The sequence below is a fragment of the Hipposideros armiger genome, unplaced genomic scaffold (assembly GCF_001890085.2).
Source record: "Hipposideros armiger isolate ML-2016 unplaced genomic scaffold, ASM189008v1 scaffold_179, whole genome shotgun sequence".
NCBI lineage: Eukaryota > Metazoa > Chordata > Mammalia > Chiroptera > Hipposideridae > Hipposideros > Hipposideros armiger.
The window spans coordinates 147,994-171,402 of record NW_017731529.1 but is presented as its reverse complement, the minus strand read 5'-3'; the positions used below and the strand labels follow the sequence as shown (position 1 = coordinate 171,402).

The window sequence follows — 23,409 nt, the reverse complement described above, 5'->3', positions numbered from 1 at the left end:
AATACACATTACATTGCTTTACACATTACATTGCTTTCGCTTTCTACATGTGTGGGGAGCCGGCTGGGACCAGCCAGGGAAGTTGAGGCTGTAAGCTGGCAAGCTACAGGCCTCCTTGTTAGGATGAGCAGCTTTAGAGCGACTTGAGAGCAGCTTAAAAGTTACAGACCAGAGCTGCAGTAAGGGTTAAGCCTGACAGCTGGCAAGCTGACAGGCTCTTAGGCCTTGGGGAGCAGCGTGGGAAGGTTGCTGGGTAGATCTCATCTCCATTGTGTCCCTGAAGAAAGAACAGCCAATGTCACAGACAACCTTAAAAGTTACAGAGTGGAAGACCATACTGTTAACAGTTTCTGCTTGCTATACTTTGCTTTGTCTCACTTTGGGAAGATTGCTTCCAAGGAAATTGTTCCCTGAGAGGAGGGAGCTACTCCCTCAAGGTCCCAACCCTATCTTAGGAAAGTTACTTTTGCTATAAAAGCTGTATACAAATAATAAACGAGGCCACTCTCTGCCAGCAGCATTGAGGGGACCTCCCGTTCCCAGCTTTTTGTCTCTATCTCTATTTCTCGTCTCCCACCCAATCCTCCCAGGTACGATTGGTCGAGCGAGCTGGTCTTGTTCATACATGCTATGTTTTCAGCATGTGTGCTAAATGAACCAAGCCAATGCTACAATGCTCAGGAGCAGAGACTGAGGTTTCTACCATTTGTGTTCTGCCCTTGAAAAGCCAGTGCTGAGCCTTTAGAAGTGCCTGACAGTGTAGAAGTAGCAGTGAAAGAATGCTACCATCAGGAAAGTGAACAGTGAGGATTAGACACACAAAAAAAGTGTGTTAATTTTAAAGGATAATTTATTCTCTTGCATTTTTGGTTGCATTTCTTATAAATGACCAGATAATTCTCATGGATAGTGGGAAGATCACATTTCCTAAATTATATAAGCAAATATTTCCCTTTGAAGTTTCTTTTTCTGGTGAATTCCAGTAAAAATTCATAGTGCTAGGAAAACTACAATTGCCCTATTGCTTTAGTATTTGAGGATGAAGGAAAATTAAATTCAGAATGGTATTATTAGTTTAAAAAATAATCTATCCTAATTTCCAATTACTTGAAAAAAAAGATAAAAACTTTTTTTAAATAGGAGCTTTTAAATCACTTTTGTAATCTCCTAAGTAAAATTTCAATTCTTTACTATATAGGTTACTGTCTCATTAATAGAAAAAGCAGCCATAATTTGGGAATTATGGATAAACGTTTCAATTACTGAGAAACCTCAACAATTACTGAGCCTTCCCGTAACGATAGGACATTCAAAGTTCACAGCAAAACTTCAGCCTAATATATATTTTTTTAATCTTCTGTCCCTGGTCAAAGAACTACATTGAAATGCTGGGCTTGTATCAAATTTCCTGTGAAAATGTTAAAAATCTTTATCTCCCATAAACTATTTTAGAGAAATTTCATATGATGGATGATGTATCATACCCCAGATCCATAACTGACAAGTTCATACTTGCATCTAGTAAATTCAAACAAGAAATAAAAGCAGGATGACTGGAAGTTTTGTTTTCAAATGATGTCATCAATAATATCCACTTTAAGGCTAGCTTTTCTTTAGGCTAGTTTCAGAGGCTTTGAGGTACCATTTTTGTTGTGTGTGTTTCCTTATCTTTAAGGGTTAAACACAGAAGAGTTGGCAAAGTGTGAACATGAAGAAATGCTACATCATTTTGCTTTTTAATACATAACATAGTATTATTCAATAAAACTTATACATAATTATGTATTAGTTACTTGAAGGGTATGAAACCATAGGCAGTGCTGCATATCCTTTCATAGTTTCATTTTCTTCTTAGTGTTCATCAGAGTGCCTAAAAAAACTTGTTATATATTTTTAAAAATAAAATGTTTGAAATATTATGTACATTATTTCTAAGGAAAACATAAACTGCTTGAGGTTTTTTTTCAACTTGAATAAAAATGCTGCACTGCAGAATATTAAAGCAGAATAACAAATGCCAGACCTCATGAATATTAACTCCAGATTTATAGCATTTCATATTTCTTGAAAAATAAAAATAAATTTGTCAGTTATGAAATCATTTGGGATCCAAAAGGAAAATGCCCAATTGCTGACTGACATGTTTACTGACATACTATATTTATTTATATATGCTAAATCTGACACAATTCGTATTCAATTAAGTCCTTGTATATATTTATTATTTAAATGTGTATTTGTATATATATAGATATTTATTTTTTAAAATTTAAATTTATTTTACTCTTTGTTTATATTTATCAGCTACATTTCCAAAGTTTTATCTTTGGATAATCCAGATTTTAATTATTTTCCTACTATAATTTTTTTGGACCTGAAACTGTATTTTAACAAAGCTATTTAGTTCTGTATTTGTCAGGCACTTAATTATTTTATTTTTATTTTTATTTGAATTTTTATGAGTTTATTTCAGCCAGTCAGGAAGCAAAATCTCAACAAATTGAGAAAATGCTCCCTGTCAGGCAATTTAAAAAAAGAGAATGAGAACCTTCACAAATTTTAAAAAGACTTCTTCATAGTCTGTAGCCAGAATCACCATGTATGCTTACCTGTTTCTTTTCAATGCCATGAATTACAAAAGTCAGGTTCATTACTGTGGCATGTTGAAGTGATTGAGTGGAATCTGTGCCCAGCACTGCACTGTAAAACAATCCATTTCCAAACACATTGCCCTGTTCTGTATGCATCGGCTCAACTAGATCTTGTTTGACATTTGGGTTATTGCTCTTTTGTTTGGTCTTGGGGAATTCAAAGCTATGAAATTCAGAGCTCAAATATGAGCACAATGTTAAGACTATTGCTATTTGTCGTGAATCTGTGCATTATTTAGAGCCATCTGCTTTTGGGATTGTATTCTGCTCTTTTATTTCAGTCATGCAATCAGAATGTGTACGTGAATTTTCTGTGTTACATGTCTATTCTAGTGGATAGACATGTAGGAATCCCAATCTTTACCTATGTTCAAATGGGATTAAATTTAGTTTTCTTGGTAAAGGAAACAGCTTAGAACCAACCAATAGCAGCCTCTTTATTTTCTATGTGAAGTCATCCTCAAATAACCCAATGTTGTCATTCCCCTGTTGGTGAATTTGTGCAAATGAGCGAGTTCCAAAATGCAGGCTTTGTCAACATAAAACCAACACAGATGAAGGTGTGAAGGTGTTTGCCTATGTCTACTAAAACCGAATTCCTAGATAGGACTTGTGAATGACACAGATGCTACAGGCTTTCAAAAAGAGCTAGAAAATATAATAAGTTTGATATACAAGATTAAGAGCGAAAGAGGACACTAAAAGAAAATTTTAAATAGGAGAACAATGCAAACCTCAATGTTACTTTTCTTTTAATAACCGTGTTTTTCTTTCTTGAAGTTATGGGATTTCCTTAATACCTGCTCAATTTTTGCAAGACAAGGGTTTCTAGATGGCGCTCTAAAGTATTTACCAGAAGGTGGCGGCATAAGCCCTTATTGCCTAGAGCTGTCCCAGGTACTGAAACCAGTTTCATAGCTTAAGAGAAACTCAGGGGCCGCGAACAGGGATTCTATCAAGTTCTCCCTTAAAGGTTTGCAGGGTTTGGCATGAAAAGCAAAAAGCCACATTAAATGTCTGATCTCATTTATAACATACAGGCAAAATATTATCCCCCCTAAATTTACTCGCCACAAAGCTTTGGGAGATGGCAATGTTCACTGAATTTTAAAGGGAAATGGTGATGGAAAGGCACGTGTGAGTGTGTTTGCAGAACACAAACCGAACTGAGTATTTTCTTCATTGGGAGATGCATCTATTTACCTGTCCTTTGATATGTTCTTTATAATTCAGTTCTCCCCCAAATCCCCAAGGTTAAAAAAAAAGTCACAGGAAACGTCTTCCCCAAGGGAGTCAGGCTGAACTTAAAATGATGAACAGGGGTGATTTTTTAAAAGCTGAGACACTCCGTTTTCTCTCCATCAATTAACAATAACTTACAGTCTGACCCAGGGCTGTCCACGTCTCTATTCAGACTCCGAGTGCCTCTTTCCCTCATTTCTTATTGCCACTCTGTGATGCTAACTCTACTTAAGAATTTGACAGAAATATGAAGCACTGGGTAGTTAGATTTTCCCCTCGAGTTTGGCTGGGTGGGAGGCAGAGTTATTTGTAATGTTGGTCTGACCAGGAGATCCGGTGTGTGTAAACCAGTTCTGAGTCTGTTGACAAAAGGGGCTTGAACGCTAAGACGCTGCGCTAAAGGGAGGGGAGGGCGGGGACCCAGAGGAAAGAGACATTCCGGGTTGGGGAAGTGTTAGGAGGGGAGGGTTAGTGTGGGAGGAAGGGAGACTGGCTGTCGGAGCGACACGGAGGGATAAAGAAAGGGGAGTGAGGAGAGAGAGAGATACTGCAAAGAGAGGCTAGTGGGGAGAAGGGGAGGGGAAGGAGGAGGCTTAAGAAAAAGAGAAGATAGAGGAGAGGAGAGTGGGAGAGAGGGAGAGAAGCAGGGAGAAGAGTGTCACAGAGTGACCGTGGAGGATGGTGTTTCAATATTCCAGATACTTCTAGGGTTGGAGGGTGTTTGCTAGTGGCGAGACTCAGGCTCCGGCAGCCAGCTGGGCAGCGGCAAAGTAAAATGGACAGCGAGAGGCAGACGTTTCAGCCACCTCTCTGTCGCCCAGAGATCCCGGAGCTGTTCTCTGGCCAACTCGTTTCCCTGCTAGAGTCCCTGAACGCGCTGGACCAGGGGAGCCCAGGGAGCGCCTAGAAGCTGCTCCTCGGAGATGCCTTCGCCAGAGCAGTAAGAACTTCCTGCTTGAGTCCCTGCATCCCCTCTCCCTGAAACTCCCGGGAGAAAGGGGCGGCAGACAGCAGGGGGAGGGGCGAGGGGGATCCTCGTGCAGCGATTTCTCCCCTCCCCCTCCCCCCTCCGGGCGCGCAGGCATGGATGTGCTCAGCCCTGGCCAGGGCAACAACACCACATCCTCCGAAGGTCCCTTCGGGACAAACAACGTTACTGGCATCTCCGACGTGACCTTCAGCTACCAAGTGGTCACTTCTCTGCTACTGGGCACGCTTATCTTCTGTGCGGTGCTGGGCAATGCGTGCGTGGTGGCCGCCATCGCCCTGGAGCGCTCCCTGCAAAACGTGGCTAACTATCTCATTGGCTCGCTGGCTGTCACCGACCTCATGGTGTCGGTGCTGGTGCTGCCCATGGCCGCGTTGTACCAGGTGCTCAACAAGTGGACGCTAGGACAGATCACCTGTGACCTGTTCATTGCCCTCGACGTGTTGTGCTGCACCTCGTCGATCCTGCACCTGTGTGCCATCGCGCTGGACAGGTACTGGGCCATCACGGACCCCATCGACTACGTGAACAAGAGGACGCCCCGGCGCGCCGCTGCGCTCATTTCACTCACTTGGCTCATTGGCTTCCTCATCTCCATCCCTCCCATGCTGGGCTGGCGCACCCCTGAAGACCGCTCGGACCCCGACGCGTGCACCATCAGTAAGGACCACGGCTACACTATCTACTCCACCTTCGGCGCTTTCTACATCCCGCTGCTGCTCATGCTAGTTCTCTACGGGCGCATCTTCCGAGCTGCGCGCTTCCGCATCCGCAAGACAGTCAAGAAGGTGGAGAGGAGCACCGACACCTGCCTTGTGACGTCGCCAGCCCCGCAGCCCAAAAAGAGCGTAAATGGAGAGCCGGGGAGCAGAGAATGGAGGCAGGGCGTGGGGAACAAGGCTGGGGGGACTCAGTGCGCCAATGGAGCGGTGAGACGGGGCGACGACGGCGCCGCCCTGGAGGTGATCGAAGTGCACAGGGTGGGCAACTCCAAAGAGCACCTCCCGCTGCCCAGCGAGGCTGGTACTGTCCCCTGCGCCCCCACTTCCTTCGAGAAGAAAAATGAGCGCAATGCTGAGGCCAAGCGCAAAATGGCCCTGGCCCGCGAGAGGAAGACGGTGAAGACGCTGGGCATCATTATGGGCACCTTCATCCTCTGCTGGCTGCCCTTCTTCATCGTGGCCCTGGTCCTGCCCTTCTGCGAGAGCAGATGCCACATGCCCACCCTGCTGGGAGCCATAATCAACTGGCTGGGCTACTCCAACTCTCTCCTCAACCCTGTCATTTATGCCTACTTCAACAAGGACTTCCAAAACGCCTTTAAGAAGATTCTCAAGTGCAAATTCGGCCGCCAATGATGACGGAGGAGTAGCCGGCGAGTAGAGCCGCCCCATCCACTCTGCCTCCCCCAGCCTGCAGAATCAACAGCTATTATAATCACTTGCCACTTTTTCTCTGACTTTGCAGCTCCGCCCACGGCTGCCAGACCTCTTTCCCTCTCCCCGCTGCCCAATTTGCTACCCAGAGGGAGCGCACTCAGTGCAAAGGGGCTCCAGCGGCGTGGCTGGAGGGCCCGCGAAACTTCCTGGGTCTGTGAACAGCAACCTGGGCTCTGACTTTGGCCTCAAAATTAGTTTTTTCCAGCAATTGCCTCCTCCTTCTACTCCACATATTTTCGCGGCGGAACTTTAAGACTCAGCTGTTCAGGGCAAAAAAATCTACACAGAAAAAAAAAACTGTACACCTAGCCGCCACACCCACTAGTGGATTCCACCTGCTTGCCCCACTGCTAGAACGTGGACTTCAGATTCAGGGCTTTGCTCCGTTCCTACCCCTGCCCCATTCACGGTCCTCCTGGCCTGGAAACGTTCACTTTTTTTTTTAGATCGCATCCCTTCTTTCCATTCTGTTTCCCTTTATGCCCTTGCCGGACCCTATGTACTATTTACTAGCCGGGAAAAGGCGGGAGGGTCTGCTTTTACCTGTGGCTATGGTGTCCCCTGGAACCCCCGCCTCCCCCTGTAGACTCGCAGAATAACTCTCCCACACACAGCTCATTGCTTTGTTTTCTTGGATTCAAAACAAGTGGCCAGAAGCTGTCTCTTAGAGTGGACTTGCAAGTACAAGGCTGGACCAGTGGGCAAGAGTGAGGAAGAAGTGCGGGACGATTTCATCCGCGCTTGTCGTGGTGTCAGCACTCACCAAAGAAAGTGACAACAGAAAGGGAGATCGGACTTCTGTTTGTTTGGGTGCTCTCGGTGAGTCTACACGTGCTGGCATCGCCACTTACCCACTGCGCGAGGCGCACGCCGGCCAGGGTGCCCGCTGGAGACGCCACGCGGCCAGGGAGACGTGCGCTTCCCCAAGCGTCCGCGATTTGGTTTGCGCTCAGCGAGCGCACCGCGGACTCATCCCGACTGGGCCTATTCCTCCGCCTACGGCCTGGACAAACGGAAGCGCCGCTAGACACCATTATTGTTTGCCAGTGCAGGCGTTGCTAGGTGCCGCTGAGCTCTCGGGACCAGAAAAAAACGGAAGGCCTAGGGGTAGCGTGGTCTGACATCCAGGAGGGAGGGCCCCTCAGTGTGCGGCCCGGCACTCCCTCGGGCACCTACTAGGGTAATTTTATCCAAAGGATGCAGACTCTTTCCTCCTAATTCATCCCCTCGACCTTTTCGGACAGGGGAATAGCTCTGTGTAGTGAGTCCTAACACTACATAGGATCTGTTCTGCAGGACGTCCAGGACACATAGTTATCAGGACCTTGGTTTCCAAATAGGAATTCTGGGCTTTCACTCGAACGGGTCCTGATAAGTTTAGCACTATCTGTGACCTCAGAGTCGGTTACCTCAAATAATGGGACACTAAAGGCCTAGGTAGGGGTATCCTCCCTGGGGTGTCCCAGACAGGCTTGTACAGGGTTACATTGGCTCCTTGGCTTGCTTAACCTTCCCCCAGGTCTAGGAAAACGGCGTTTTGCCCTTTGAATTTGTGGAGCACTCCAAGCTTTCTCCCCACTCAAAAGTTACTCTTTCAGCCTTGCCACTCCTGATAAGAAACCGGTTATAATCTTTACTGCTCCAGAAAGGAAGTTATTTGGTGCTCCGTTTGAATGTAAATTTCCACCCATATGACCTGACTGAGAATCCAGAGATTTGTTATAGTTAGAGCTGGCCTCTAATTTTCTGATGAATAATGGTTTCATTTTAACAGCTGTTGCAGAAAGTTACTGATTCTTACTCCCCTCTCCCTTCAACTGTACCTTTTGAATGTTTGCGTCGCTGTTTTGAGAACCGTGTTGAAAAGTTGCCAATGAAAAGTTCATTTGTGTTTAAAATATAGGTGCAAAGACAGTTGTATTACTTGAAGCCATTTTATTGTTTGTTAAACTGAACAAAGCCTCCAACTGCTATCTTTTCCTCTAACCTAAGCTGAGAGTAAGCATCATATTCTGTTAAAACAGAAAAAGTATTAAGAACGCTGGCAACTCAGTGGATGGTCTTTCTGTGCATATGTAATGCCGGTAAGGGGCTATGGTGGAGAAAATAAGGTAGACTTGTCCAGTCTAACAATTATTCATTCAAAAATTCAATTTATTTTTCCTTCTAACAATAATTTAAGTAGAGCTATACGAAAAAAACAAACTTTTCTGTATATCTTCTCAAATCTTTAGAACAAATTCTATATTTAAAATAAATAGTCCAAAGTTTGGTCATCCAAATTATGCCTTGGCCATTACGTATTACATTTGAAGTTTTGAGACTTCCAATTATTTGTGTCTTTTACAGAACTGTATGGCAATGGTTTGAGGACATTTGTTCTTTCTGTTGGGGAGGATTCACACAAGAATGGGGGACGAGCATTCAATTGGAGTTTAATTGCCAAGGCAATAGAGAAATTAGGAATATATGCAAAAGAGCTGCATAGCGGTAAAAACCCCTGGTGGAATTTTTTTTGAAGTATTTATATTAAGGTGAAGTATATATGCATCACAATTGGCCTTCATTTTTCCCTGTGACAATAAAGGACTTTAATAATGGTAATGCTATAATAAACTGATATCAGTGATACATGCATCTTTATTTTAATCCGAATCACTGTCTACTTGTATTTAATTATATAATTTTAAAATTGATGTCAAAGAATACATTTATCAGGAGACAGTCCTTCTATACAGACGAGGGATCTGACACTTAGAAAAATAAATTTACTTTTTAGCACTGAAACTCATTCTAGATGAGTGATTTCTCTTTTTAAAAAAAATCCTGTTTCTGGAGAGAAAAGGTTACAGCTCATTGGTTAGCCATGAAACCCTGCATTGTCCCTGACTGACACCTACAGATAAGATTTAGGCATCTGTCTGATTAACATGGACATGGATAGGGTGGGGGCATGCAGAAGAGAAATGCAGCCTCTGGTAAAAGCAATAGAGGCCCATTCCGCCTTTTCAAAGCAGTGGACAGTGCTCTGGACCCTCCTTTGTCTTCCCCACAATGTCCAGCTAGAAGAAAATAGCCTCTCTTGGTTTCAAAATAAGTATCTGGAGTTTGTCACTCCATTAAAGTTGGAAGGGCATTTTCCTTTCTAGTTGTGTCTCATTTGATAGTGGGGTTCATTATATGAGCTCTATTACTGTGTTAAAATTAATTCTTATGGTCACTCTCTTTCTTCCCTACTGAAATCATCAGTAATGCCTCTTGTTTCCCATGTTATATTTGCTAATTCCACTGCTTTCTGGCATCAGAATGATGACTGCAAGGCAAGGCGAACTCAGGTAAACCCCAAGGGGAAAACAAAAGTCAGGGGGGTTATGGCCATGGAAGAGAGTGCTATGAAGCTGCATAAGGCCTACTTCAGGCAATACATACATACATACATATATAAATATAAATTGTTAGCCAAAAAAAAAGGATTTAGGCTGTAAACAAAATAAATAAATAAAAATTAAATAAATAAATAAGTATTTATTTGAGCAAAGGCTAGCAATCTAAGAGATGTAGACTCAGGTAACAATCCAAACTGTGCTCTGGAGAGAACAAGGAAAGGCAGGCTTTATAATGGCCAAACCCATGTAATTTTTGCACGCAAATGAAGGCTTGCTAGCTAGGTTAACAGGGGTTGGTTAGTTCCAATATGCAAATGAGGGAGCTGAAAACTACAAGGAAGGAGGTCAAGTCCACATATGTCCATGTAGAGGTGTTGTTCCAGGATGTTTATGGCTCCAGGACGTTTCGAGCTGAGTTTAGCAATAGGTTTAGCAATAGCAGCTTTGGGAACTGAAGCACAAGATGTGCATGGGCCCCACTTCCTTAATAGCCTCCTGACTCTATGTTAAGTGACTCTCTTAGCAATGCTTATTTCATTTTATTCTTTCCATTATCAATATTCTCCCAATAATGAAAAGTAAAGACAGAGGAATTGAGAGAACAAGAACTGTCTTGAGATTCTTGTCTGAAAAGTGCTGCATAAATACATCCCTGGCTTGAGTAAAATGATGCTTTTGGCACATTTGTCTTTTAGATTCTGGATATCTCCCTTCTTGGCCCTTGTTCTCTGCTCTGGCATCTCTTCCTCCAAGGGGACAGTGGCTTTTGGCTTTCTACAGGCCTATCAATACTCCAAAAAAACCCCACAAAAAACAGAGAGACTTGTTATCAGTCACTTAAAGTATGACTAACAAACCCAGGTAATCAATTAGCAGCTATCACATGTCAGGCTCTGTTGAATAATGTTGAAATATGGGACTACACATTAATATAAGATGTTCTTGTCACCTTGAAAGACTTTTCAACTTACTTGGGTATACAAGGATAAACTACTAAGGCTAACTAAACATGGATGTCAGAATATAACTATCACTAAACAGGACAACACACAGGTGTCTGGCTCTATAGGAATTCATAGGACAACGATCACTGTGGACTGTGGGTGGGTAGAAAAGACTAGGTAGGGAAAGCTGCGTGGATTATCTAGGACTGAACTCTCAGTACATGAGTGGGGGGTAGCTATGAAAAGACGGACATTCTTTATAAGGTACCGAAAACAGCCTGATCCTTTGTTCCCATCAAGTGGGCTCCTGGGATGAAATTTTTGTCTGGAGTGCTAGATGCTGGTAGCCTGGGTTGATTATGAAAGTGGTGATTGTAGAGAGAGATGCAGACTCAAAACTTCCCATATGTTGTGTCAAATCAAAGGGTTTGAGGGGAGAGATAGAGAAGATGCCCCTGAAGTCAAAGTAATGGGGGTTGGGGTAACCAGATAATAGGAAGAAGGTTCTCGACAGACTAAAGGGCAGAGCGTATGAATGAGGAAAAAAAATCATTAAACTATTAAAGGGTGTCAGTGGTTTGACCAGGAGTAGGTACAAGACAAAATAATTCATACTTACATAATGTTTGTGTTTGCCAAGTGATTTTTGTATAATACACCATTTAAATTTGAGGTAGCGTATCCTTTTAGAAATACCATTAGACCATTTTAGCCAAAGCAGAAGATTCACATAGTAGTAGGTAAGAATGGGGGGAAAAAAAGGGCTAGAGATCCTATGTGGAAGAATTATAATTCCAGGTTAAAAAGCTAGAACTAAAGGGCTGGCTGAGTGGCTCAGTTGGTTAAGAGCTTGCTGAAGAGTGTGAGCTCTGAACAGCGGTTCGATTCCCGGCCCAAGCTGAGCTGCTGCTGAGCTGCCAACAGGTGGCAGGATGGCTCAGCTATATATATTAAAAAAAAAGCTAGAACTGTAGTTGTAGTCAATGGGGGTCACTAATATAAAAGCAGAACTGTTCAGTTTGGAGGTAATTTCAATGAGTCGGGTGTGGAACAATAAAGGACTGAATATGGGATACTTGTGGAAGGAATGGAAACAAGTAAGACTTTGGAAAATACATCAAAGAAGGAACTGGCAGGACTTAGTGTCTGGATGTAAGAAGGGGAGTTGAAGAAGCTGATGAGGGTTTGAGCAAAGGAGATTCGGGCGAGTAATGGAAAAGGGAAAGTTGAAAGCTGCTTCTCCTATGGGTCTTTGCTTTTTCAACTTTATCTGTAAATATAAAATGGTTTTGTCCTTTGCTAAGAGAAATTCCAGGCTAAATGGAAGGGACCTGCTGGAGAAGGTATTGATATACGTATGTCACAGCCTTTGAGCAATCTATCATTTGGGTATATGAGGAACGCTACCTCATAGAGCAATGGTTAGATCAGTTTCCTGATTACCAATGCAGTGTGTGTGTGTGTGTGTGTGTGTGTGTGTGTGTGTGTGTGATATGTTATTTTTTGGAGAGGGTACAATTCCAAGAAACTACAGCAGCCTTTCAAGAAGAGTAACACAAACATACCATATTAGTGTTTTAAGAATGATACAGGAAGTCCAGAAGATGGGGTCTGACCAGTTGACCAAGTGGAGAGTGGAACAATCCAGTTTGCTCTTCATGTCCACTTATCAAGAACCATAGCAGACCTGTTTGATCCTTAAACTAGACATTCTTAGAAAATGTAGATCCATGAGACTAAAGTGTCCAATAAATTACTTATATTTTCTAACTCTGCTTATGTGGCGATGACAGGGGAGGGGAAATGAATTGGATCTACAGACACTTCAATATCTGATCCTGTTTCAGTCATTTCCATGACACTTGTCAGTAACCCTGTTCAATTGCTCAGCCTTTCAGAAAGTCCCCCAGGCCAGGATTTCAAGGAGCTGTCTTGCATTGGCAAGTAGTCTTTCTATTGTGTCTCAGCTGCATTCATCTTTGAATAAAAAAAAGGAAACTGGCTGGCTGGGAGAAAAGGGGAAGGAGGAAAAGGAGTAAACAGCAGGACTCACCTATCTTGTTATATAGCTGTGGAGATGGATGAGAAGTGTCCCCAAGGTCCCTGAAGGAAAAGCATTCTATGAAATATGGTGTGCTTCATGGAAGCAATGAGTCTGAATTTGCAAGAACTAAAGAAGAGAGAAAGCAAACTGTGAATGCTGGTTTTAGCTGTAAAAGAACAGTAGAGATAGGACTCTGATTGCAAGTATTTACAAGCAGTGTAGTTTCTGGCAAGCCTATAGTATATTGTAAAAATCTGCTGCAGAGACAAGGCTACTTATGGGATAGCCTTTGTTTCAGGAGTGGTGGGGCAGATGATTCATTCATTCAAGTAATAACTTTGGTGCACCTCTGGGCTGGGCACTGTTCTAGGTGCTTAGGATACAGCAGCGAACAAATCAGTTAAAGCCTCTCTGGTAGATTGTTTACAAAAGTGGCCACAATTATACCCCTGTATGTGTCCACCTGTTGGGCAGTGTAATTATCAGTGTCTCCCATCAAGATACAGAGCCAGGGGCCTCCCGAGCGGCTCAGTTGGTTAAGAGCTTACTCAAGAATGTGAGCTTTGAGCAACAGCGGTTCAATTCTCGGCCCGAGCTGAGCTGCTGCTGAGCTGCCAACAGGTGGCAGGATGGCTCAGCTAAAAAAACAACAACAAACAAACAAATAAACATACGGAGCTTTTCTCACCACTTGAGTCTGGGTTGGCCTTGTATGTGTTTTGACCAATAAAACAGGGCAGAGTTGATGCAGATTCTGACCATAGAACTCACAAGACCTTGCACTCTTCCACATGCTCCCCAGAACCCTGCCCAATTGTCATGTGAATAAGCCTGTGCTCACTTACTAGAGACCAAGAGATCCCCTGGAGCAGAGAAGAGTCATCCCAGCTAAGACCATCATGGACCAGACAGATCTCAATTGACTCAGCAGCTAATCACAGACACAGGAGTCAGCACAGCTAAAGCCAGAGAAACCTTCCACCTTCCTTATTCCAAACTGTCAAAGCACAGTCTTGTGAACTAAATAAATGGTTATTTTAAGGCACTAAATTTGAGGGGTAATTTGTCATACTTAAAAGGCTAAGTGATACAGATACAGACCTTAAGGAGTTAAATCCTAGAGGAAGACAGAGAAAACAACAAAATCACATATCTGTAGCATATAAGATGGTCATCAGTATTATGGAAAAAAGATTAACTAGACTAAGATATATAAAGAGTGCTGAGGTAGAAGGGAAGGGTGTTGCTATTTTTTATAGGGTGGTCAGGAAAGGGCTAACTGATAAGATGATATATGAATGGACACTTTAAAGACTTATCAGAGATGTGAGGTTGAGACTTGGTGAAAATGAACACTGGAACAAATAAATTTTAAACATTTTACTGTGAAAACTACGAAGGATATATTTCCAACAAGAAATGCTAGGAAATTTCAGATTTGGGGATTCATGTGCTTAAATTCTAGGATTTTTCCAGTTCATGACAGCAGACTCATTTAGCTTGAGAGTATTAGTATTCAGCCTGTTCAGGATAAGGCCCAGCCAGGTCATGGGAAGTCCTGAGTGGGTTCTTATGGAGTCTCATAGAGTCCTATAACCCCAAAACTCTGGCATACATCCTACATGGTGAAAAATATTGCCTTTGGCAAAGCAAGTCACCTGAATTTAACTTCCTACTGTGCTACCACTGCCATCTTGCTAGGTTGTATAGTTTTATTTTGAAACAGATCTATCAAGATGTAATTCACATTCTTTACATTAACGCATTTAAAGTGTAAAATCTGAAGGTTTTTAGTACATTCACTGAGTTATACAGCCATCAACACAATCTATTTTAGAACATTTTTATGTTCTAAAAAAACCAAAAAATAAACTCTCTATTGCCCACTAAACTTGAAGCCCCAGGCAGCCATTAATTTACTTTCTGTCTTCTGAATTTGCCCATTGTGGACATTTCATATAAATGCAATCATATAATATGTGGTCTTTTGTAAGTGGCTTCTTTTACCTAGCATAATGTTTTCAAAGTTCATCCATGTTGCAGTAGGTATCAATAGTTTATTTCTTTTTATTGCCAAATAATATTCTGTTTTATGGATATACTACATTTCATTTATTCATCCATTAATGAGCATTTGGGTTGTTTCCACTCTTGGCTATTATGAATAATGCTGCTATCAACATTCATATACATATTTCTGTGTAGGCATGTTTTCATAATCTTGGGTATAAACCAAGGAGTGGAATTGCTGAGTCATATAGTAGCTAACATTTTGAGGCACTCCCAAAATGTTTTCCAAAGTGGCTGCACCTTTTTACATTCCTACCAACAATGTAAAAGGGTTCCTTTTGGTTTCTCTTTGCCAATATTTGTTACTATCTGTCTTTTTGGTGATAGGTATCCTAGTGGGTCTGAAGTGGTATCTCATTGTGGTTTTGATTTGCATTTCTCTAGTAACTTACTATGTTGAGCATCTGTTCATATGCTTTTGGCCAATTGAAGATCTTATCTAAAGAAATGTCTATTCAAATGATCTTTTCATTTTTAAACTTAGGTGGTCCTTTTATTATTGAGCTGTAAAAGTTCTTTATATAGTCTGGATATTAGGCTCATCGTATATATGGTTTACAAATATTTTCTCCAATTGTCTTGTCTTTTCATTTTCTTGATGTTATCACTTGCAACAATTGTTTTTTAATTTTGATGAAGTCCAATTTATCTATTTATTTTCTTTTATTTCTTGTGTTTTTAGTGTTGTATCTATAAAGATCACAAACGTTTACTCCTATATGTTTTTTTTTCCTAAGCGTTTTATAGTTTTAGGCTTTACACTTAGGTAGTTGATCCATTTTCAGTTAGTTTTTATCTATCGTGTAAAGAGGGGCTCAACTTCAGATTTTTGCAGTTCTAGTACCATTTGTTGAAGAAAAACTACCATTTTTCCTCATTGAATTATTTTTAGCACCCATTATGAAAATCAATTGAGCATGAATGTCAGGGATTATTTCTGGACTCTCAATTATATCCCACTGATCTATATGTTTATCCTTCTGCCAGGATAATAGTCTTGGTTACCGTAGCTTTATAGTAAGTTTTGAAATCTGAAAACATGAATCCTTCAGCTTTGTTCTTTTATTTTCAAGGTTGTTTTAGCTATTCTGTGTCCCTTCATTTTCATATAAGTGATAAGATCTGCTTGTAAATTTCAGAAAAAAAAACAGATTTCAGTAAGAATTGCATTGGATCTATAGATCAATATGGCAAGTATCATTATCTTAACAATATTAAATCTTGTTTGTGAACATAAGTATCTTTCCATTTATTTAAGTCTGTTTTACTTTATTTTAGTAATGCTTTGTACTTTTTAGAATGCATGTTTTGTACTTATTTTGGGTAAATTTATTCCTAGACATTTTCTTCATTTTGATGCTATTGTAAATGAAATTGCTTTATTTCATTTTCTAATTGTTCATTGTTAGCACTTACAAACACAATAGAGTTTTGTATATTAATTTTTTTCTGTAGTTCTGCTAAACTTGCTTATGCAATATACTTTTAGTGAATATCTTATGATTTTCTATATATAACATCATGTCACCTGCAAAAAGAAATAGTTTTATTTCTTTTTTCCCCTCAACCTGGATGGCTTGTTTTGGGGGGATAAAAACCCAATTCCCTGGGTAGAACCTCTAGTGTAAGGCTGTATGAAAATGGTGGGACCAGATATCCTGTCTTCTTCCTGATCTTATGGCGAGAGCACTCAGACTTTTACCCTTCACTGTGTTTACTATGGGTTTTTCATACCTGCACTTTTTCAGGCTGAAGAAATTTTCTTATTTTCCTACTTTGTTGAATGTTTTCATCATGAAAGACTGTTGGATTCTACCAAATATTTTCTCTGGGTCGATTGAAATGATCATTTTGTTTGTTTGTTTGTTTTGTTTTTTACTTTATTCTATAGATATGGTGTATTACATTAATTTTTTTTCAGATGTAAAATCAACCTTGTATTCTTGAGATAAATCCTACTTGGATGTGGTGTATAATCCTGTTTATATGTTGCTGGATTTGATTTGCTAGTATTTTTTGAGGGTTTGAAAAAATATCTGTATTCATAAGAAATATCCATTTGTGGTTTTCTGTTTTTGTTATAGTTTTGTCTGATTTTGGTATTAGGATAATCCTACCCTGTCCAACATTTTTTAATAATGACTAAACATGCTGTGTGCATATCACATTGAAAATGTGTAATGATGACCTGCTTGTGGACATGTACAGGCAGTTCAAGGTTTAGGAGGAACTGACCATGCACGGAGGTTTTAGAAAGGCCCTAATGCATTGTAGTCCCTGTAAAGGATTTGGTGGGTATCTGTAATTCTAGAAACAAACTTGATAATCATTAACAACACTGGCATTCATGTTCATACTTTCTATCTGGATAGAGCAGCATCTTATGACAGTTTAATAAGCATCAGAGGGTGCTTGTCTCACCAATATCCAGAACCTTTTCTTCCTGGGCACACTACATTTTCCAACCTCCCTTTCTGTAGGGTGTATATGTCAGGCTAATATGATATATGCAGAAGTGATATCACTGCTTTGAGGGTAAGAATGTGAAATCCTCCTGAGTGATCTTCTTTTCCATTTGGTAGCTAAAGGGAGAGGACTTCCTGGACCTAGAGGAAGATGGGCCCACAGGTGTAAGGAGCCTGGATCTCTGGTTCTCTATGTAGAACAGAGTCTTTCCCACCCCATGCCCCATCAAGCAGCCTTGGACTGTGATATCAACAGAAATGAAACCTAAGTTGAATTTAATTAAACTGAGATATTTGGGTTGTTTATACAGCAGCTAGTCTACCCTTAGCAATATAAAATATCCATAACTAATATAATGAGTGAAAATTTTACAGTGTCCTGTCAGTGTAGTTGCACTATATAACTGAAGTGACTGCCAGCTGCTTCAATTTTGATTAAGATAATAAACCTGCTGGCAGGAATGAACATGGGCCAAGATGACACATCTTCAGTGTATGTTCTGGGCAGCCAACAGGAAGCCAAGTGCTCCTCACTGGTGCCTTAAACCAGAGACTAAGCTTGATTTTTAAGACAATTGATTTTTAATGATTTTTCCTTTCTTTGAGGCATCCTTTTCTTCCATTATGCTTTTCACAGTATTCTCTCAAAACTTGAACTATATGTCTACCTCCTGAAGTCTCCTACTTGCTGTTTTTATTCCCCATTTCCTCAATTTTGGATCATGCCAAAAGTGATACAGGAACAAGCCAGGATAGAAGAGACAGATAGTTGACTAGGTTCACTAGCAACGATTACATACAATTACAACTTTTTTTTTTTATTGTTTGGACAACTGAGAAGGGAGGCTTTCTATATTCCCTAATAGAGATATTACCAATTGTTATGACATCTTGCAAAAAAAACAAAAAAGACTACAAAACATCTTGTGATTTGGTGCATTTTCCTGGTTATAACATATAAAAATTATCCCAAAGGAAGTGAAATTATCTGATTCTAGTTCTATCATGCTTTTCTAGTGACAATTTTCCAAGCCCATGTATTTATACATGTGAATAGATGATAATAAGGTGACAAATGACCAAGAAGCCTTCTTGTATTACTACATTCAAGAGTTCCCTAGCATCCTTAGGTGGCTCTTGCCATTGGAATAGCTTAGACTAGCATGATGGATGAAAGCCTGAAAAGGGAATGATTAATAACAGAGGACTGCAAGAAAGAGCTGAGAGGCCTTAAAGACTAATTGGATGTGAAATGGGCTATTAAAGAGAGACCCTCATTTGGAGGTTGGAGGACATTGGAATAGACAAGAAATAGGGACATTAAGAACCAAAGGTGCCGTTTGGGGAGAGAATAAATAGAAGGTCTTTGATAAAATCCCAGAATTCGATTTCAGTAGTAAGAACGAGGGAGAAACCAGCTAAACTTATGAGAGATAATGGGGCATGGAGAGGCCAGGCAGTCATTGCGTGTGGAACACTACAGTGAGAGGATATGTTGTTATAAGAAATAAAGGGAAGGATTGGATAAAATAAACATTTCCTTTTCTTTCAGATAAAAGGAGACCCGTATGTCTATACAGACTGGGAACACGGAAACAACAAAGAAGGAAGTTTGAAGACAGTAAGAACTGAAGATTTGGGTGGAAGAGGAGATAATTGAAGGTGCAAAGTCCTGAGAAAGGCAAGAAGGTGAAGGGCTAAGCTTTGACATGGAAACATTCTGTGAGATAGAAGGTGAAGGGAGAATGTGTGAAGAGATAGAGATATAGTCCAGTTTTTGGGGAGAAAGGAAGATATTGTATGAGGATCAAGTTGTCGATGGTTTCATTTGAGAATTGCATGTCTAGATGGGTGCCCCAGGTGAACTATCAAAAGGGGAGCACATCTGCATTGGAGAATCTGTTACCTGGGAGCCAGAGAGAAGACCAGATAAAATTGAGTGAAATAGGAGGCTACAGCAGTACTTGTTGAACGTTGCCTCAGAGTTTGTGCTGACCTTTAAGTTCGAGCATGTATGACCTGTTTTCCTGTTTCTCCCGGCCTGGCTTGCTCCTCCACCACCTTTGGTGTGATCCAAAATTGAGGGAATGGGGAATCAAAACATATGGGTACATTATAGGGCAGGCAGTTGCTCTGATTTTCTCCACTTCACCATTGTTTCTCTAAGAATTTGTAGGACTCTTAATTATTGGAACTTTGACAAATGGGGAGGAATTCGTGCCTGGTGATTTTTTTTTTTATGCAAGAAGTAAGGTAACAAATAGGAGTGGGGACAAATAAGAGTGGGAACAATTACTTCCTCAAGGTAACTAAGGTCTAAAATAGTTTAATGCAACTAAAATTGCACTAGTGACTTAAATTGTCCAACTCCTCTGAATTATCAGCTGATGTTAGTCTGGCTTTGTAGTAAACTAGATCCATCGAATGGCTGACTCCTAGCTTATTTCAAAGTTCTTCCCCAACTTTCTCCATTAACAAGTTCTATTCCCCTATCTTTATGTCTCTTATATATGCCCTTTCTATATTTTTAATTTTACATATTCATATTCTAGGTCTTAGTTTATGCCTGGATGATTGCATGATTGTTATAGTTTCCCCAATTGTCTTCTGTTCCCTCTTTCCTGCCATTCTGCTGCTTTTTTTTTTGAGTACCACTGTTAAATTAATATTCATTGGTTTTGTAGTTGTAGAGCAGGAAGAAAAAAATACATCTAATATTAGATGTAATACTCTAATTTTTTTAATCATATGAAACAGAAGACAATTAAGTAGAAGTCATGCCTACCTGGATGTTTTTAAAGGCTTTTTCAAATGTCTGAGGAAGAAATAGGGCATTTACAAACTATCATTTGCTCATAAAATCGAGCTTTCATTTTAAATAAATAAGAAAATAAGACTTAAGAATGAGCTTGGTAACTGGTAAAATACCAGAAAACGTAACATCAGCCTTCGTCTCTCTCTGTCTTTGCATCGCCTTGCCTAACCTTGTGTGAGTTTCCCTGCTAGCTCGCTAGCTCCTGTGCTCACTCATCTTTGACTCTAGCAAGGCGGGGGCGGGGGGCTGATCATTGCATTCAGTTTGTGATGGTTTGCACAGTGGACCAAAATGTTACCACTCAAACCTCTCCAGAGGGCCCAGATGGCTGATGTATTGAGCTGCCAAAGAAACAGTAATATAAACTATAAAGTGTGAAGAAATAGATATATATTTTTTGTTGCATTTTAGTCCTGACATTAAGTAATGTGGACTTCAAGAGCTGACTGAAATTCAAAAAATATTGAGAGTCTGGGCCATTGTTCTGATTCTTCACTGTCAAATAACTAAGCCTCGATCTTCTCAAATACACACACTTGATTGGTGTCATCTGATAGCAGTACAGTTTTTGCTTTAGCAATTTAGGAAAAGGATTAATTTTAAATTGACCTAATTATCTGTTTCTTATTTTGCATTTAAGCTTTGATGATGCAATATCTGATCATATTCGAATATTCAGTTGGTATGCATTTTTAATATTGTGTCTTACCTTGATAATTTTTTGTTGTGTAACTTTTAATGACAATCAGTTTAATATGCCTATTACCCTTTTAATCATATTTTAATAACATCTAGTGTACTAATAATGGATTTGGCAGCATTATCACTGATTTTTTCATGAACATATACATATATATATATATATATACATGTATAATTTATTACTTGGCATACTTAAGCATATTTTATAAAGTATGTACTTCTAATGAAAGAATTTTTATGTGCACATGTATAAATAAGATATAAGTTGGTGGTTCTCAACTGGGGTAGTTAGCCAACCCCCCTTCCTACCTGCAAGTGACATTTAGCAATGTCTGGAGACATTCCTTACCATCACAACTGAAGGGATGCTACTGGCATCTAATATGTAGAGGCCAGAGATGTCCTGGGCATCCTACCATGCACAGGCCAGCCCCCACAACTTAATATGGCCCCAAATATTGATAGTGCTGAGGCTCAGAAATCTTGGTCTAGATGAATGGGTTTGTGATTGATTGCCTTTTCATGTTTTGGGAAAAAAAGTTTTGAGGTACTCTAAGATTTTTTTTAATTTTTAAGTTATAGTTGACATGCAATATTAATATTAGTTTCAGGTGTACAACATAGTGATTAGACATTTACATAAACCATGAAGTGATCATCTTGATAGGTCTAGTACCCATCTGATGCTATACATAATTGCTACAGTGCTATTGACTATATTCCCTATGCTGCACTTTATTTCCCTGTGACAGTGTTTATAACTGTCAATTTGTACTTCTGAATGCCTTCACCTTTTTCACCTTCCCCCCCTCCAATACCCTTCCCACCTGGAAACCATCAATTTATTCTCCGTATCTATGAGTTTGTTTCTGTTTTGTTTGTTCATTGTTTTGTTTGTTTATTATTTATTTTTTTAGATTCCGCATATAAGCAAAATCATATGGTATTTTCCTTTCCCTGTGTGACTTATTTCACTTAGCATAATACCCTCTAGGTCCATCCATGTTGTCACAAATGGTAAGATTTCATTGTTTTTTATGGCTGAGTAATATTCAATTGTAGATGTACCATGTCTACTTTATTCACTCATCTATTGATGGATACTTAGGTTGCTTTCATAGTTTGGGTATTGTCATTAATGCTGCGATGAACATAGGGGTGCATATATTTTTTTGAATTAGTGTTTTGGATTTTTCTTTGGATAAATACCCAGAGGTGGGATTTCTGAGTCATATAGTAGTTCTATTTTTAATTTTTTGAGGAACCTCTATACTGTCTTCCATAGTAGATGAACCAATTTACATTTCCACCAGAAGTACTTTTATGGCCAGCAAAGAGGTAGTGCATGCAAATAGGAAGAAGCCAAGATAAAAAATTCCATAAACTCCACCATATTTTTGTAATGCCTGTTAACTTTTCAGATGTTTTCACCCTTAGAATGTCTTATAATTGTTATATCATCTCTGAAGTGGGAAATGAAAGTTTCTAAATAAATATGCCTTTTTACAGATGAAACACAGACACAGCATTTAAGTGATTATCTTAAATTACTGGTTGGTGATCTCAGTTCACTGTTCACAAAGCATTGAAACCCCTGAGACAAAGACATATCTACCAATATAATGGTAAGAGTGGAATAAGGAGGTGGACTTTTGATGCTCCCAAGAGGAAAACAGGCTAGTAGTACATATGTTCAAAAGGCCTGCTTTGTCTTCTCTTTACTTCTCCCATCTCCTCAGTAATAAGAAAAATCCAAGAGGAATAAAGTCGCCATTCTATTATTAAACACTGAATAATCTCAGACTATCATTTTAATTAAAACATTTCTTTATTAATGGAGAGTTAAATTCACTCGTATTAACTCTAAGTTTACATTTAATATTAATCATAGTATTCAAGGGAAGTAAATCTCAAATTGATGCTGTAAATTGTGCTAATATAGCCATGCTAAAACTGAGACAGCTCAAGCAATATGGCCTTTCCATGCTTTTCCTCTGCAAGTTCTAAGTTATGACTCCTCTTTTAGCTATTGAATAATAAATGCATTTGTCACAGAATTCCATTGGTCCGGGTACAGATTTAAATGAGAAATGGAACAAACATTGATGGATAATAACTGTAGGGCTAACCTTGGTTAATGGTGTCAGTGATTTTCAGAATATTGAACATAGAGGAGAAATCCACTGTCATTTCCATTTCAGGTTTGCTCCTACTGTGTTATTTAGACCAGGAACTAAGATCGTTAAGCTTTAACTTAGAAAGTATTAACATTATAACATAATACCTTATGTTTTAATAGTTGAGGTAATTAATTTTAAATGAAGTAGAGCTGTAGTCTCAACTATCTTTGTATAAACATTGATCATTCAGAATAAGTTCTAATTAAATGTTTCCAAAAACTTGTACAAACCTTTGAAAGTGAATGCAGAGGGAAAAGTTACAAAGCCATCCATCTTACCTTATTAACTTGCTCATTTGTCAATCAAAGTTTTCCTAAAATTTAGGGACTACAGACTGCAGTAAGGTTTTTTTCTCAATATGTTTACTGTTTCTACTAGACATCTCACACTGTGGATATACCAGAGAGGCAGAGAGGCTTTCACATATGTTTTCTGCAGTTAAAAATTGACTAGTTAGGCTGTAGATTGGGGTAAATTCTGCAA

General features: G+C 39.9%; 1 protein-coding gene across 1 annotated transcript; it reads left to right on the top strand.

Annotated features, from left to right (window-relative positions):
• The first annotated feature begins 4,545 nt into the window (after positions 1-4,545).
• HTR1A (5-hydroxytryptamine receptor 1A) lies at positions 4,546-18,836 on the top strand. The gene is made up of 2 exons (XM_019652422.1): positions 4,546-7,139; positions 18,782-18,836. Exon 1 carries the CDS (start codon positions 4,977-4,979, stop codon positions 6,237-6,239), a length of 1,263 nt encoding a protein of 420 aa, XP_019507967.1. The 5' UTR covers positions 4,546-4,976; the 3' UTR covers positions 6,240-7,139; positions 18,782-18,836.
• The last annotated feature ends 4,573 nt before the right edge of the window (positions 18,837-23,409 follow it).

Coding starts and splice junctions, on each gene's coding strand:
- HTR1A (XM_019652422.1), top strand. CDS start 4,977: ATGGATGTGCTCAGCCCTGGCCAGGGCAACAACACCACATCCTCCGAA.